Source organism: Myotis brandtii, unplaced genomic scaffold (assembly GCF_000412655.1).
Source record: "Myotis brandtii unplaced genomic scaffold, ASM41265v1 scaffold1076, whole genome shotgun sequence".
Taxonomy (NCBI): domain Eukaryota; kingdom Metazoa; phylum Chordata; class Mammalia; order Chiroptera; family Vespertilionidae; genus Myotis; species Myotis brandtii.
In genome coordinates this window covers 1,144,983-1,161,511 of record NW_005353663.1, presented here as the reverse complement: position 1 = coordinate 1,161,511, position 16,529 = coordinate 1,144,983, and the positions used below count along the sequence as shown (strand labels likewise).

Below are 16,529 nucleotides of genomic sequence, written 5' to 3'. Positions count from 1 at the left end.
ATGAGAGCAAAAGGCTAGCAGAAATGTTTTGGGGTGGGGTGATGGAAAATGTTCTAATCTTGATTGGAGTTGTAGATACAAGTGAGTATGTATTTGCCAAAATTCATCAAACTGTATATTTTAAAAGGGTATATTTTATAGTATGCAGATTATACCTCAATATAGTGACTTCAAAATAACTGATGAAAATTATGAAAATGTGCTTAAATAAATTCTATCGTTTATTTAGACCCAGAGCCACATATCAGAAATATAATAGGCGATATACCTATGTTGTAAATAAATTAAGTCTGATACAAAAGTAAAAATTAAATTTCTTTCTTCTTCCCTTTTTTCTAAAATCTAGAATGGTCAGTTAGAGTGCGTGCGCTGGATGGTGAGTGAAACGGAAGCCATTGCAGAACTGAGTTGTTCTAAGGATTTTCCAAGCCTTATTCATTATGCAGGTGGCTTTGGCCAGGTATGAAGAATTTTTAATTATCAGATTTATAAGCAATCACATTCACTAAGCATTTTAATGAAAAAAATGTTCTAAAGCTACTTAAAACTCCATAGTAGGATATTAGATAAATAATGAAGCTATATTTATATGATGAAATTTTATAGGAAAATGTCCATTATATAATATTTAGGTTAAAATTTATGATACAAAACTGTTCCTGTAATTGGGTACCAAATTTGAACTTTGGAGAGAGAGAGAAAGAGAAACAGGTAATAAGACTAAAAAAAAAAAATTGTGTCACTGCTATTTATAGTAGTTATCACTCAGAGTGGAATTACATGTGGCTTTTTTCTTTTGTATTTTTAAGTGTTTTCCAAATTTTCTACAATAAAAACATTTAACTTCTGTCAAGAAGAAAGCTGATATTCTCTTTTTAATGTTGAGAGAGAGAGAGAGAGAGAGAGAGAGAGAGAGATACTTATTGTTCCACTTATCCATGCATGTATTGGTTGCTGCTTGTATGTGCCCTGACTGGAGATTGAACCCACAACCCTGGCATATCGGGACAATGTTCTAACCAACTGAGCTCAAAATATGATATTCTTGAATCCAAAATTAAGAAGAAAATATTTAGTAAGACATTGATCAAGGAAGTCTCCCTCTATTAAAAATGAACAAGCACGCTTACTAGATGAGTCTCAGTGACAACCAATTTCTACAGTAGGAAAGCCCAGTGTGAGTAATTGATATACACAGATCACAATCTAGTGCATGGAGTGAAAAATCATCACTAACTCCCTTGGAGGGAATGAATATAAATTATCTTTTAAAAAAAAGTTGGACCACAAAATGCCAATCTCAGTCTTCAAAAAATAAATAAAGTCAGCACTATATTAAAATAGATTCACTCATATTTGTTTGTGGCAAAGAAAATTGCTTCTCATGCATATAACCGTATCCCCTTTGGCTTCATAAACTTTCCCCAGTGGCAGTAAATTGTGATATTGTCAACAAGAGATTATGCTTTTTCAAGCATGACGATTTCAAGTTAAAAAAATTGACTTGGAGAATATTACTACAGTCTTTTTTTTTTAGTGGGAGTCTTCGTGACTTCAATTAAAATATATATTAATATGTACTGTTTTCCATATGTTACCAGGCACCATGCCATTGGAATTTGTGTACATTATCTACTTATTCCTTAAAACAACCCTGTTAGGTCATGTTTTTATCCCCACTCTATACTATAGAGGAGACTGAAGAAAGACAGCTAAGTGACTTGCCCAAGTCTCAAGGCTAGTGAGAGCAAAGACCGGATCTCAAGTCCTCTGACTTCGGGGCTAGATTCTGTTTTGTCTCTCTCTGTAATTTGTAAAACTCACTCACAGTGGCATTGATTTAGCTGCAGAAATCTTTTTTTACCATTTTATCTAACAATACTTTGTGATATATGGAGTACCTGATGCAGCTCATTGAAGAAGTGAGCACCTGTACTAAGTTTAGAAAATGAAGAAAAGAGCAGGAAGAACATTTAAAATTTGTAGAAGCCACTGTCTTTGAAAGGATTACTCCATTTTGTGTGTGTATTGTACAGCCATGGTATCCTACAAACAATCATAATAGTTAATAAGCATTTGCTAAGGCTGTCCCTCCCCCATTTTGTTGACTTACACTGGCAAAGAGCAGAAGACAATTTTCAAATGACCAAAATAATTTAATCACTGCTAATCTTTAGAAATAGTTTTTAGTATAAAACAGAATTTAATTTATTCTCAAATTGTTAGAATAATTGTCTCATGTCCCTGATTTGATGTGCTTATATAAAGTCTAACAAGGAATTTTGATATTAGAGAAAAGCTGCCTGCACTTTTGGTCAAGTTTGCCAAAGAAAAGGAGGAAAGGATCGCATGCCTGTTCTGAGACTCTAAGTAAATAATTGGGCATCCGGCCTTCTTTGTCTTGGGAAATGTTGCTTATATATGCCAGTTTCCTTGCTCAACTCTCACAGCAGGTTTCTCATAATTTGGAAGCTATTGGGACAGAACAAAAGAGAGTGCCCTTTCTGGGACTGGTTGGGTGATAGCGTGGCTTACTTGGCTGAGTGAGAGGAAAAGATGGAAATTACTGACCTATGTGAAGAGCGGTGTCAAACATTTGCTTCATGCTAATATCAATCTTCAGGTTGTTATTTCAAGCTGATAAGCATTTTTAATGACCTCAAGTACAGCTCTGAGCAGGGCAGCCCAGCAGCGCCCTTGGGAGAGCATTCCTACCCGAGGGGAAAATGGAGAAACCCATTAGATCTGTGAATTCTGTCCAGCCATCCTACATCGCCACAGCGACTTATATAACAGATAACCTGCAGAGATGCTGAACTTGGAACTGTTACAAGGCTAATATTTTCTCAAGGAAGACTGTTATTGAACAGTTTTCTAATGGATTCAGCACATGCAAGTTTTTCTACATCAAGCAGGCACTTGAGTGTGCTCTGGTTTTGTTTCCTTAGTAAATACCTCTGAAAAGGATAGTACAGAGAAAAATTCCTCTCCTGGTTTATTTTAGTTGCCCTCTGCCCCTCATATAGATTCTTAAAGAATGGGCTCCCTTTGACTCCCAATTTGTGTCCTTTTTTTTAATACAAATTTATCATTAAAGACTCCAGTACCACAGGTAGGCAGCAGTTTTTAGTGGTGTCCTGCAGTGATAGAGCTTTGGGTGATAGGAATTGATTTTCCTCATCTTGACACATGAAGTCTCAGAGGGTGCAATTATTTCATTGCCTGATTGTACCTAACAGAGCCAGCCCAGGGAGCGTGAAGGTGAGAGCCTCGGGGAGGCTCAGGAATGAGCGGGGATGTCCTCAAGAGGCCTGCTCTGCTGTCCCTTGAGACTGAATTGTCTCAAGTCAAGGCTACCACCTGTGTAATTTGGGCTGTTTTATTCGCACATGAAGGTTCAGATGGTCTCATCCAGCAAAGCTCTCGCCCTCAGCTGCTTGGGGCTTCAGCCTGTTTTGCATTGGTCGCTGCTTCAGTGGGCTGTTACGTTCACCTTCAAACCTGTGATCATTTTGTTTCTGAAGCATTCACATGACTTTTTTAGTCAAGAGATTCTGCTGCAAGAACAACCTTCATCATAGCAATGGGCATTTACCAAGAGTACCTTTGTCCACACTCTGGTGTTCATTCTCCTTTTTAAATGTTTGCCCCTTTGCCCTGACCGGTTTGGCTCAGTGGATGGAGCCTCGGCCTGCGGACTGAAGGGTCCCGGGTTCGATTCCAGCCAAGGGCATGTACCTTGGTTGTGGGCACATCCCCAGTAGGGGGTGTACAGGAGGCAGCTGATCGATGTTTCTCTCTCATCGATGTTTCTAGCTCTCTATCCCTCTCCCTTCCTCTCTGTAAAAATCAATAAAATATGTTTTAAAAAACAAACAAACAAAAACATGTTTGCCCTGATACAGATTTGGGTGGGTGGGGGCATTTCTTTTTTTTTGAAAAAAAAGAAAAGGCTCAGCAATTCCTAGGAATGGTCATGAACAGTGATAGATGCTGGTGAGGGGGAATGCTTCCGCAGGCTGTGTTACCGTTTTTCCACAATTTACTTTTAAAAGGGGAAGTAATCCTTTGACTTTATTGTTTCACCATCATGGGGTAGAAATAAGTAAACACACCGAGAGTGCTGCAATTGCAGATGAAAGCAAAACAGAAAAACCTTCGATTAGCATGAGCATCCATCTGCTCTCCAAGGACCAATCTGGGAAAAATCACAACCAACACGGAGCCCCATGACACCACAGACTGACAGGCAGCTAACCATGGTTTCTGGGGCCCAAAGGGTGCAAAGCAAGGGTGTCATTTATGGAGCCAAAGCTCATGGGCATTGCGTAGTTGTGAATATTCATACTCAGAAGTTAGAAAACAGAGTTATGGAGAACATTGACTTCTGAGTCAAGTGTCTGTGTTTAAACCTTAGCCTTACCACTTACTAGCTCAATGGCCTTGATACATTTTTTTAAAAAGAAAAGGTCTCCCTGGACCTCAGTTTCTTCATCTTTAAAATGGAGATAATAGCCCTGGTTGGTGTTCAGTGGTTAGAGCCTCGGCTCGAGGACTGGAAGGGTCAAGGATTTGATTCCAGTCAAAGGGCATGCACCTGGTTTGCAGGTTCGATCCCCAGCCCTGGTCAGGGTACCTGTGGGAGGCAACCAATCACAATCAATCAGTGTGCCTCTCTCACATCCATGTTTTTCCATCTTTCTCCTCCCTCCCTCCCTTTTACTCTCTTTAAAAAATAAATGGAAAAAATATCCTCAAGTGAAGATTTTCTTTTAAATGGAGTTAATAGAAGTTTCCTCACAGGGTTGCTCTGAGGACTAAATGAGAAAAGCCACATGAAGCTCTGCCCATTATGGACATATAGTAGATAAATGTTGGCTATTATGATTAGATAGCTTCCAATTTATTATTTTTATTGCTATCAATATTACTTAGTTTATTTCGCCATAAGTAAAATATAAGAAAAATTTACCAAAGAATTATTCAGTTCTTAATCAATTCTTATATGTACTTTCCCCCCCACATTTTACTATCTCTAGATTCTACATTTATCTCACAATAAATGACATTATGAAATCATTACTGGCCATTTACTTTACATTTTAACATCTTAGACCAGAATGAATCTTATAAGTGAGGATGTATTAGATTTGATGATTTATGACCACAGGGAACGCTCCTCCTTCAACAATTATGGTTGCATCAAAAACTGCAGGGATTTTATTCATTCCAATAATAAACCTGAAGCATACTTTTCAACTACATTTTTATTAGACTTTGTTTGGCAATCTCAGAAATTACATATATTAATTAATTGCCTCTTTAAACAATTGCATTGTCTTTAGGAAAAGCGTAGACATTCCCAGAAGATGAAACTAGTAGATGAATGAAGTGTTCAGTCAATAATGAAAGTTGAATGGCTATAGATAGATGTGTGGGTAGATTGATAGAATAAGTGGGAGAGGCATGCTGTTAAACAGAAATAATACAGAAGAACCTCTCCATCCATGTGACTGCAATGAATGCTCTCTGAAAGCAATACTTTTAGGAAAGATGAAGCTCGTCTAACATCTTCAGAGGAGCAGGGGTAGTGATAGGTAGGTGTGTGTTAGATGTTAAAGGTCTTAGAGAGAAGAGGTGGACACCATGGTATAAATGCATCCATCAAGGGCCTTCTTGATTGGAGAAAACAGCTGTATTTGTTCAGTTCTCCTTACTAGATATTTAAGTTTAAATTGTCTAAATTGTAGGATCTTTACAATGAAATAAGAGCAGAAAGCAACTTTTCTCTGAAAGCGGATGCTCAATGCTTTTACCAAAACCAGGGATTCTAGCTATCTCCATGTCCATATCAGAAATCCTAGATGTTAGAACTGAAATCCTAGATGTTAGAAATCCCAAGTTGTTAGAACAGGTATATAGTCATCTAGACCCTTTTGGTAATCGTAGAAGAGATTTTTGTTTCTATATAATATCTCAGTGGACAAGCCAATGGCTTATTTTTTTATTAAAATAAATTGTCCAATGCAGAACACAAGACTGAACTTGAGGTGCTGGGCAAAGGCCTGTCTTATTGTGAACAATCAAGTAATGGTCCTTCCTTTGTGTAAGTCTTGCCTATTGAATTGGTTGAGATCTTTAATTGTAAGGAAGAAAGAGTTACCCATGCCATCACAAGAAAAGAAGACAGGTCATTGTAACAATATAGGCTGAACCTGACTTGGAGAGCCATCAGGAGTCAAGGCAACTCTTGCCTCACAGACTTGTCTTGTTCTCCCAGATTATCAACCCCTGCATTCATCAAGGGCCTTCTTAGTTGGAGAAAACAGGTGGCTAGATTCTTCCCCAGATTTCTACAAGGGGAAAATTCCTAGTCATATGAAATGCAGTATTCCATTTCCTACCACCCCATTACTAAAAGTCAGAGCTCTGTGAATTACTGTAAAGTGCATTTTCCGTGCTTATGGAATAGACATATCCACTATAATATTTTATTGAGTCTGAAAAATATGAAAATATGCCTGACCAGAAGGTACCTATAAAACATTTCTAAATATCTTGAACTCCTCTGAACGTTACTTTCTAAAGAAAAGAGCTGCTAGAATATCAGGAAGTAGTTATTTTTTTCAGTTTTCTAATTCATAAAATAAGAGTGTGTGAGTTGGATGAGTCGCTAAACTCTCTTGAACTCGGCATATGATGACCCCATGATTTAATATCGTGGAGTAAGCCAAGTCACCACAGGCTTGAGGATGACCTGCTGGAGATGGCAGGACTGCCTTTTGCATCTGCGAAGTTGCAGCAGCCTGCCCTCTTGATGTTTCTATGCCTCAGTCATCGATTTCGAACCGGGTGGTATGTCCTTTACCCCGAGACACGTCCACTCATCAGCATCTTTTAAGGAGTTAAGTTGATCATATGGTGCAATCATCTGTCTCCAAATAAAAATAATCAATTAGGAAACGTAAAGCAAATTGTCCTACCCTATGCATGTGAAAGATCACCTGCTCTGGTTCAAATTTCAGCTCCAACTTTCCCCAAGTTTGTCTCTAAAGAAGAGAGTTAAGCCTATCGGTAGATCCTCATCCCAATTCTACCTCCCAGCCTGGCCTCCAGGCTCTGTTCCACCTCCTGCTCTAGGGATGCGGAAGGTTTCACTTTCTGCAAGGTCTGTCTGTGTTTGTAGCTAACACTTCACTCTGCTTTCCCTGGGTGCATTCTTGCTAGGTTGTAGGCATTGATTACATTTTTCTCTTCTTGCTCTTTAGGGGTCTTACTCCCTGCTTGCTCATGTGGAAAAAGTGTGGTGCAAATGTTCAGTCTGTCCCCGATGCCCCAGATGCCTTCATAAACAGTGCCCTGCTCCCCACATGACGGGTGAAACATTAAAGGAGCTGGCTGTTTTTATCCAACATTCCTTTAGCAGATTAGTTGGCATGTTCAGAAGGTGAAGGCAAATTTAATCCAGAAAAGTATAAAAGTTCATGACCAGCCCGAGCAAATAACTGGAAATAAAGCCTTTAAAAGGCTAAGGAGAGGTTCAAGGCTCTTTCAAACACATGATCATCTTTTGAAATGTCAGATTCCACCCACTAAACTCCATGCTGTTGTTTTTACCACTCTCATATTTTTTTTAACATTTTATTTCATTTTTCTATTTTAAAACAGTGAAATCCCATCCCCCTGCTTTCTGCCTGGGCCAAACATAACATGAAAATACCACAAAGACTCCGTGGGTAAAATGCAAAGGGATTCTGGTAACACACACCGACTGCTCTGTGTCTTTGCTTTCGAAAGCTTGTGTTCAGAGCCATAGGTGCCTTCCTTTGAACGTGGAAGAAGAGAAAGCTTTGCCTTCAAAACATGACCAAAACGTGGTCAGAAAAATCAAGAGGGTGCCAGTTGTACTTTGGTGGGGTCCTCTTAGACTCGGCAGCTCAAGGTGTTGCCTCCTTTCATAAGCCTGTTGATTGCAGGAGCTTTGGGATTAGGAAGGTCTGGTGGAAGCATTATAAGCTTAAAAGTGGGAGCTAGCTGTATCACGAGTTCAACGTTTTATAATAATATTCTGGAAGCCTACAGACAGTATAACAAAGTAGCAAAAACATGGCCTGAGGCTCAAAAGACCTGGATTCTGGTTGCCACGTTGGATCTATCTAGCGGGGAGACTTTGAGGAGGTCCTCAAACTTTCAGCAAATTAACTCTCCCATCTATAGAACAGTAAGTAAAACAAGAGCAGTTCTGAGATAACTTCCTGCTCTTACACTTCGCTGAGCATTCCTCTTTCATTGACTTCAGAGATCCATAGATTTTTCAGTTCACACTGCATGGGAATTATCTCTTGATATGGTAAGGGTGGGTATGTCCTGTTTTCACAATTTGGGGTTTTTGTTTCCCTCTGACTTTATATTAGATTTCTCCACATGATATTCCATTAATTCCAACTCTCTTTGTGTTTATAGGAAAAGATTCTTCTGTGGCTTCTTCAGTTCATGCAAGAACAAGGCATCTCGTTGGACGAAGTGGACCAGGATGGCAACAGTGCAGTTCATGTAGCCTCTCAGCATGGCTACCTCGGGTGCATACAGGTACACAGGTCCTGCTGCTTGGAAGAGCAAAATGCATTTATCAAGTAATTTTAAAAAAGGAAATTTTGTTCAATCCATTGGGAGAATGGATTAAATCAGCTTTTCCTATTGTAGTAGATGATAAGGAATTATATAGTTATATTTGTATTTTCACAAATCCACACAGATATAAGCAGAATAGCCCTATAAGATTCTCCTTGAATGTCACAGGATGCTGAGGACAATAGACATTAAGTACCTCCATGTTCTCAAGACGGTGGGAAATCAGTACCAGACTGACAACTCTCAGTCTCTCAAAGGGCAGACTGTTCTTGCTACCATTGACATATAAAATAGGACAGATTTATGAAAAATAGGTATATGAAAAATAGGACAGATTTTTTAAGAATGGGTTAGAGCAGTGGTTCTCAACCTTCTGGCCCTTTAAATACAGTTCTTCATGTTGTGACCCAACCATAAAATTATTTTTGTTGCTACTTCATAACTGTAATGTTGCTACTGTCGTGAATCGTAATATAAATATCTGATATGCAGGATGGTCTTAGGCGACCCCTGTGAAAGGGTCGTTCGACCACCAAAGGGGTTGCGACCCACAGGTTGAGAACTGCTGGGTTAGAGGAATTCTTTGGAGAAAGGAGCAGTGGGTTAGAGAGAGTGTGCTGTAGTCTTTCCCTGTAGCAGGACCGAGCTTCTCAAATGCATTTAAATGGGCCCAGAGTTGATAACAGGAAAGACTCAGCTATGGATCCCCTCAGCTGTTGGGCAGACTAGCCATGCCCTTGGTTGACCAGCCACTCCACCCACCGGCCTCAGGGGGCCTCATCTTTTTAGCTGAGTATGCCTTACCAGTATTACTATAATCTATGTGTGCAATGATGTAAAGAGGTTGGAGAACAGAGCCACAGGAGAGGGGAGGGAGGTTCTCCCCCTGCCCCAAACCACATGAGGGGCATCAGAGAGGACTTCTTAGAGAGGGTAGGATTTCCACAAGAGGAGTCGGTACCTTATCCCTCAGCCAGATGCAGAGCTGCACGAAATTGAGCTTGACCAGGTGCCGCCCTCATAACAGCACACAGTAAGCGGACCAAGCAAGGGTCTTCATGCGAATGGAAAAGCCAGATAGACGTCTTCACCCAGAAAAAAGCATTCAGACTCCAAGTGACAAAGCAAAGAGAGAGGACAGCTGAAGAGTCAGGGGAAGAGCAGGTAGAAGAGGAGTGACAGTGTGACGGGAAGAAAGGCTGGGAATCAGAAACAGGGTTTAGATGTGGCCTTGAATTTAATTAATGAACAGGAATCACAATTACCAGAATCAGACCAATCACACCATTCTTATCATTGAAAATGACTCAACACCTGTGGCTTTGTTCCCACCCCTTGAGCAGAGCCGTTGAGAGCATGTGGTTGACAGCCAGGATGAGAGAAAGTACTTCTACTTCACAAGTTCACACAGTGCAAATATGTTATGTGTACATAACAACTCTAAGAAAGCAACACTCTTTGTTGCCTTATGTGTTGTTTCTTTTTATTGCAAACTTAATGTGCTCATTTACTTAGCAGGTATTTATTATGGTCCTACTGTGTGCAAGGCAGACTGTTTCTGATAAGAGAAAACTGGGCAGTGAGAACCAGTTGATCAGGAAAGTAGAGAGGACTCAGGAAACGACATGAGAAGATATGGAAAAGCTATAAAGTAAAAGGCAGAGAATGATTTTTTTTTAAAGCAGCTCTCTAGAGTTTCCACCCACATACAACTGCTGTTTGGAGAGCTAAATTGATAGAAAATATTCCAAGTGTTCAAAAGTTCCCCCATTAATGTTGGCAAAGGATAAAACTTCTAATTTAAGGCCCCAAGTTGTAAAAGGAGTGATGAGAAATTGGAGAGAAATTTAAATTATTACCAGGATCTGCAGGAAGATGAAAGGAGTAGCATTATTTTTTGTGGAAGAAAAATAATCAAATAAAAATGGAAAACGTTATTTTTCCATTTAACAAAACACTCCAATATTTAATAGTCTTGAAATAAACTTTTTTATCAGCTAATAAATGACGAAAGCCAAAGAAAACCAGCTGATATCACCAATTCCGTTTGAGATTTCAGTTATTTTTCTTTTTAATATGTGAGGAGAGGCAGTCTGTCCTTTCAGAACATTCATCACTCCACTTAGCACAAATGATACTTTTGGCGCTCGATACCATGGCTGTGGAAACTTGGATAATCTTGGAAGCAGGTCTGTGTACTGGGTGTGATATTTTAAAAAAATACAAAGAGACTGAGAGTACAAGAGGGAGTGACCAAGGTTCCTTATGAGGTGGGAAGGGGACTGAGCTTGAAAAACATTGGAAAGAAAGCTGCAGAGGCCTGAGTCAAGGTAGTGATCCAGGCTGTGTTTGCACTGAGTGTCAGAGAGCTGGGAGAGCTCGGGCGAGGTGGTCCCCCTGCCTCTTGGGAGGGGGACAAACATTGGAAAGAAAGCTGCAGAGGCCTGAGTCAAGGGAGTGATCCAGGCTGTGTTTGCACTGAGTGTCGGAGAGCTTGGGCGAGGTGGTCCCCCTGCCTCTTGGGAGGGGGATGGGAGGCTTTCTGGCAGAGTGACCTTTCATGGTGAGTGATCATAAGCTGAAAGGAAAATGAAGCTCCTCAATGACCCCTGAGTCTAAGTAGTCTAGGAATTTAAAAATTACAAGCATTGCTTGTGGGAAAAACATTACCTATTACCGAAGTAAATCCAGAAGTCTACAATCTCATGTCGACAGTGTCAAAGGATATGTCAGACTGTGGCAGTGGATTCGTGTTGGTGCCACAGCTTTTTGTGGCATCTAATGTCATCACAGTATAATGTGAAAGAAGTTTGCTGTTGGTATTTAATTAATGATGTGAACCATGCTCGTTCAAATCTCTCCTCTACTAATGATACACTGGCCGGATTCCATAACTTTTTGCTTGCTTTTAACTATTAACATTTAATCCAAACCAGTTTAAAGTCTCAGTCTTATTTCTGATTGAAAGCATTCTCATCCCCAACCCAGATTGGACTCAGGGGTCAAAGGACTTGGCATGGGGGAGTGAGGCATGATCGGCTGTTTACTCGCCATGCTAGCTCCTATTCCCCCCTCTCTCTTCTGGGCTCCAGTGCTGGGGAGAAAGTGGAGGTATGAAGAGAAAAAGCCCACTGTCTCTTTGCTTAACTGGGAAAGATCATGGCACGCTCGCTGAAAGTTGTCACTGCTTCTTCAGCTCACCGTGGTTCGCTGCTGATGCCCTCTGTGGGCAGCCTTCAGGGGCTGACTTCTGAAGGGCACTGCGGTGGGGTATTCACAGGGCCCTCTGAGCCTCCCCACTGATACCTGACAGAGGAGATCTGACTCCAACCTTATACCCTCCTTCTTTCCCCACACAATTCTCTCTACTTGCGTTGCACCCCACTGCCTCTTGCTGCTAGAGAACCCTCCTATTTTTTTTTATCCTTACCCACTGCCTCTTGCTGCTAGAGAACCCTCCTATTTTTTTTATCCTTACCCCATATGAGAGAGAGAGAGAGAGAGAGAGAGAGAACATGGATTGGTTGCCTCCCTCCTGTAGGAACGCCAACCAGGGATCGAACCAACCCAGATATGTACCCTGACCAGGAATCGAACCCACAACCTTTTTGGTGTACGGGACGATGCTCCAACCACTTGAGCCACCTGGCCAAGGCTGGAGAACCCTCCCATATTTAATGGGGTAATAACAGCCTGGCACCAAGCTCCCTTCTACCTCATCTGCTCAATCTATGGGACATACACTTGCCATGGCACATGGTGGGAGTGCAGGCTGCTGCCCAGCCCCGGCCATGTCATTTCATTCCAGTTCTTTTTATTCTTGATCAGGATCATTTAGGCTCAGCAACATGTCAAGTGTGCTGCCCAAGTCAATTGGCACCGATAAACAAGTCCCACTCTCCTCCTGACACGCATCCCCATGTTACGAGCTCACCCATTGAAAGGGACGAAGCATCTCCTCACAGACACCACTCTGCACTGCCCTGTGCCCTGCATGGCTCATAAAGGACGGGACCTTAAGGATGGCAGCAACCTTCTCCCCTCCCAGGCTCCTCCTCCTCCAGAGCCTGGGTGGGGTTGCTGGTAGTAGGGCAGGAGGTGTCTGATATCGACTGCTGAAAGCTCGCCAGGTTGCCCCACCCTGTCCTGTTATGGGCTCTGGGAACTGGTTTTGGAATAACAGGAAATCTCCATTCAACCTTCTGTTACAGTCATTAAAAATGCTGAGAAGGAGGCCCTGATATGACCCCATGTCTCTGCCTTTCTGACAGACCTTGGTTGAGTACGGAGCAAATGTCACCATGCAGAACCACACGGGGGACAAGCCCTCCCAGAGTGCCGAGCGCCACGGCCACACCCTGTGCTCCCGGTACCTGGTGGTGGTGGAGACCTGCATGTCACTGGCCTCTCAGGTGGTGAAGTTAACCAAGCAGCTGAAGGAGTAAGTGCCTATTCGCTCGCTGAGAACAAGGTCTGGCCCATCATTCCTGTGCTTAGGTTTCAGCAGGTGCTTTGGGAAGCTCCCCGTGTGGGTTGCATGGGGACTTCCTTGCATTCTCATCTTCTTCTCTCCCTCCGCCCCATATCCTCACAGCCAGCGTTCATGCTGAAGATGCCATCTCTGCAGAGGCCAAATGATGTTCACACAAATAAGAAAAATGCAAAGCAAGTTTTCTAAGCCAGGAATTTAAGCTGTTGGACAAAGAGAGAGAACTCTCTCTGTGTGTTCCCATCTCAGGGCCAGATTAGAGGAGAGGCGTGGAATCATCCCCCAACTTCTAAAGCTCATAAGAAAGAAAAGTCTAGAGATGGGCCAGTTTCTCAGTTTTCTCAAAAAGAAAAATACATAGTTGGGAAATTACAGACAGTTAACCTGGTAACCATCACTAGTAAATTGTTATACAAATTAATCAGATGATTCATAAATCCTCAGAACATAAAATCTTATTCAGTCAGCATGATGTTACTCTGTCTAGCTACAGTCAGTTCTTTCGCTATGAGATTGTTAAACTGACACACATTGCATACCTCACTGTCAGGGAAGCTTTCTGGGATTGTTGTCAGGATAGGCTTGGATAAAGTGGGGCTGGAGGACAGATAGGTCTTCGATGGTTTGAAGGATTAGGAGCAGACGCCCGCCTGAGACCAAGGTCAGCCCTTGGAAAACACAGCGGTCAAGTTAGAGTTGCCATAGTGGGGACAGAATCACTAAAAATCAGAATCAGTATTTGAAATAACATTAACAGAATGGAATGATAAGCCTTAAAAATTAATTTTAAAGGAAAATTATGAAGTGTATGCTTGGTGGAAGGCCTTAACTTATTACAAGTGTAATTTATAAAAGCATGTGACAAGGCCTTGGACCCTTTGGCTCTTCTACAAGTTTGGGGAAACCTTGATCTCCCTACTTGTACTGTCTTGCCTTAGAGGTACAAGTTTCTGCATCCCTTCACCCCACCCCCTGCCAGTACATAGAATACTCTCTTTGAAGAGATTAGGCTTTTAATAGAGGAAATACCCTATATAATAAAAGGATAATATGCAAATTAACCATCATGCCATCGCACAAGATGGCCATCCCCATGTGGTCACAAGATGGCCACCACAAGATGGCCGGCAGGGGAGGGCAGTTGTGGGCAATCAGGCCAGCAGGGGAGGGCAGTTAAGGGCGACCAGGATAGCAGTGGAGGGCAATTGGGGGCGACCAGGCCTGCAGGGGAGGGCAGTTAGGGGCGACCAGGATAGCAGTGGAGGGCAATTGGGGGCAACCAGGCCTGCAGGGAAGGGAGGGCAGTTGGGGGGGACCAGGCCTGCAGGGGAGGGCAGTTAGGGGTGACCAGGCCAGCAGGGGAGGGCAGTTAGGGGCGATCGGTCTGGCAGGGGAACAGTTAGGTGTCAATCAGGCTGGCAAGGGAGTGGTTAGGGGGCAATCAGGCAGGCAGGCAGGCAGGCGAGCAGTTGGGAGCAAGCAGTCCCAGATTGTGAGAGGGATTCCGCCTGCCAGTTTAGACCCGATCTCTGTGGGATCGAGCCTAAACCGGCAGTCGGACATCCCCCGAGAGGTCCCAGATTGGACAGGGTGCAGGCTGGGCTGAGGGACTCCTCCCCTCCCCCCATGCATGAAATTTGTGCACCGGACCTCTAGTATAATAATATTTTTAAATAATATGGTTCCTTGCAAGCATTCTTCACCCAGTTCCACAAAAAACAAAACTCCCCTGGGGCAAGCGAGCTAAGTGAGCTTGAAGGGCTGGCTGCAATTGAAGAGAAAATGCACACAAATTACTAACTCAGTAAGTTATCTTCCCACAGCGAACATACATGTCTTTTTGTACACATCTTTTTGTACATGTGTAGGCATTTCTAAAACTAAGTTCCTAGAAAGAAAATTCTAGAACATAGGGCATACATATTCAAAATATAGGTAGATGCTACCTAATATCCTTCCCAAAATGTTGTGCCCATGTCCACTCCCCTCAGTAGTGTATAGACATAACCATAAAGAGGAAATTTAAAATGATCTAATAGAATGCTTTTCTAAAGGGTCATATGAGAGAAGAGCTCACACAACATTCCCCCCAGACTCTGTACCACAGAGCCTGAGAGGTTTTCATGAGCTGGAATAGCTGTTTTATTGGTGAACTTTTCACGGTCAGAGTCTCGGCTGTTCTCTCTACTGATGATCCTGGGATAAAATACATGTGTACACTAATAGGCAGTAGTTCTTCCATTGTGCCCAAAGCCGAATGCTGTGGACAGTTGTAGTTAGGCCAATGACAAAGTAAAATAGGATAGGTTACATGTAGACCCTAGTCCTTTTCTCACCATGTGCCTCAGTGAGGTTGGCAAACTAGAAATGAGCAGAGATATCCACTTTGTATAGCCAGGGCACACTGTACCCTTCAGGCTCCAAGGCAGAAGGATGGATGGAAAACACTGGTTTTTCCAGTTAAAAATTCTGAGTGGAAGACATTCTTGAGTGCTTTTGCCTATCAGGATACCTTTACCACTTCTAGTTAACAAACACAGTTACTGTTCAGCTCTGTTAGAAATCCTAATTTACAGCCTAAGTATTATGGTTTGAATTGTGACCCTCTCAAAAATCTTATGTAATAAAAGCCTAATAGCTAAGTGTCCAGTCGGCCAGTCGGCCATTCAACCAATCAAAGTATGATATGCTAATGATATGCTAAGGCTGCTCAACCGCTCGCTATGACATGCACTAACCACCAGGGAGCAGACAGTCGACCAATCACTATGATGTGCACTGACCACCAGGGGAAAGACACTCTAACCGATAGGTGAGCTTGCTGCTGGGGTCCGGCCAATCGGGACTGAGCAACATGGGCCAGACATGCCCTAGCGCCCTCCCGTGGTCCCATCCCGGCTGGCCAACCGCCCACATTCCTCCCTAGCCCTGATCGTGCACCATTGGGGTCCCTTGGCCTGGCCTGCACCCTCTCACAATCCGGGACCCCCCCCCTCAGGGGATGTCAGAGAGCCGGTTTCAGCCTGATTCTGCAGACCAGGCCGAGGGACCCCACTGGTGCATGAATTGGTGCACTTGATCTCTAGTATATGATAATATGTTAGAGTCCTAACCCCTAGTACCTTAGAAAATGACCTTGTTTGGAGAGAGAGAAATATATGACAATATGTTGGAGTCCTAACCCCGAGTGCCTCAGAAAATGACCTTATTTGGAGAGAGAAAGAGAGAGAGAGAGAGAGAGAGAGAGAGAGAGAGAGATTGAGAGAGATTTATAATCTTAAAAATGAGATTATACTGCACACAGTAACTTCCTTTTTTACTTAAGTAAAATACACTTTATAAAGTATTCTCTCTCCTCTCTCTCCCTCTCTCTCTCTCTCTCTCTCTCTCTCTCTCTCTCTATATATAT

General features: G+C 42.5%; 1 protein-coding gene across 3 annotated transcripts in view; it reads left to right on the top strand.

Moving 5' to 3' along the window:
• SNCAIP (synuclein, alpha interacting protein) overlaps positions 1-16,529 on the top strand; it is a 142,636-nt gene that overhangs the window by 113,910 nt on the left and 12,197 nt on the right. For all 3 annotated transcript variants that reach the window (XM_005857123.2, XM_014542017.1, XM_005857122.2), the window contains exons 6-8: positions 347-460; positions 8,464-8,589; positions 12,903-13,072. In XM_005857123.2, coding sequence (XP_005857185.1) covers positions 347-460; positions 8,464-8,589; positions 12,903-13,072 — 410 coding nt within the window. The remainder of the gene's footprint in view (positions 1-346; positions 461-8,463; positions 8,590-12,902; positions 13,073-16,529) is intronic.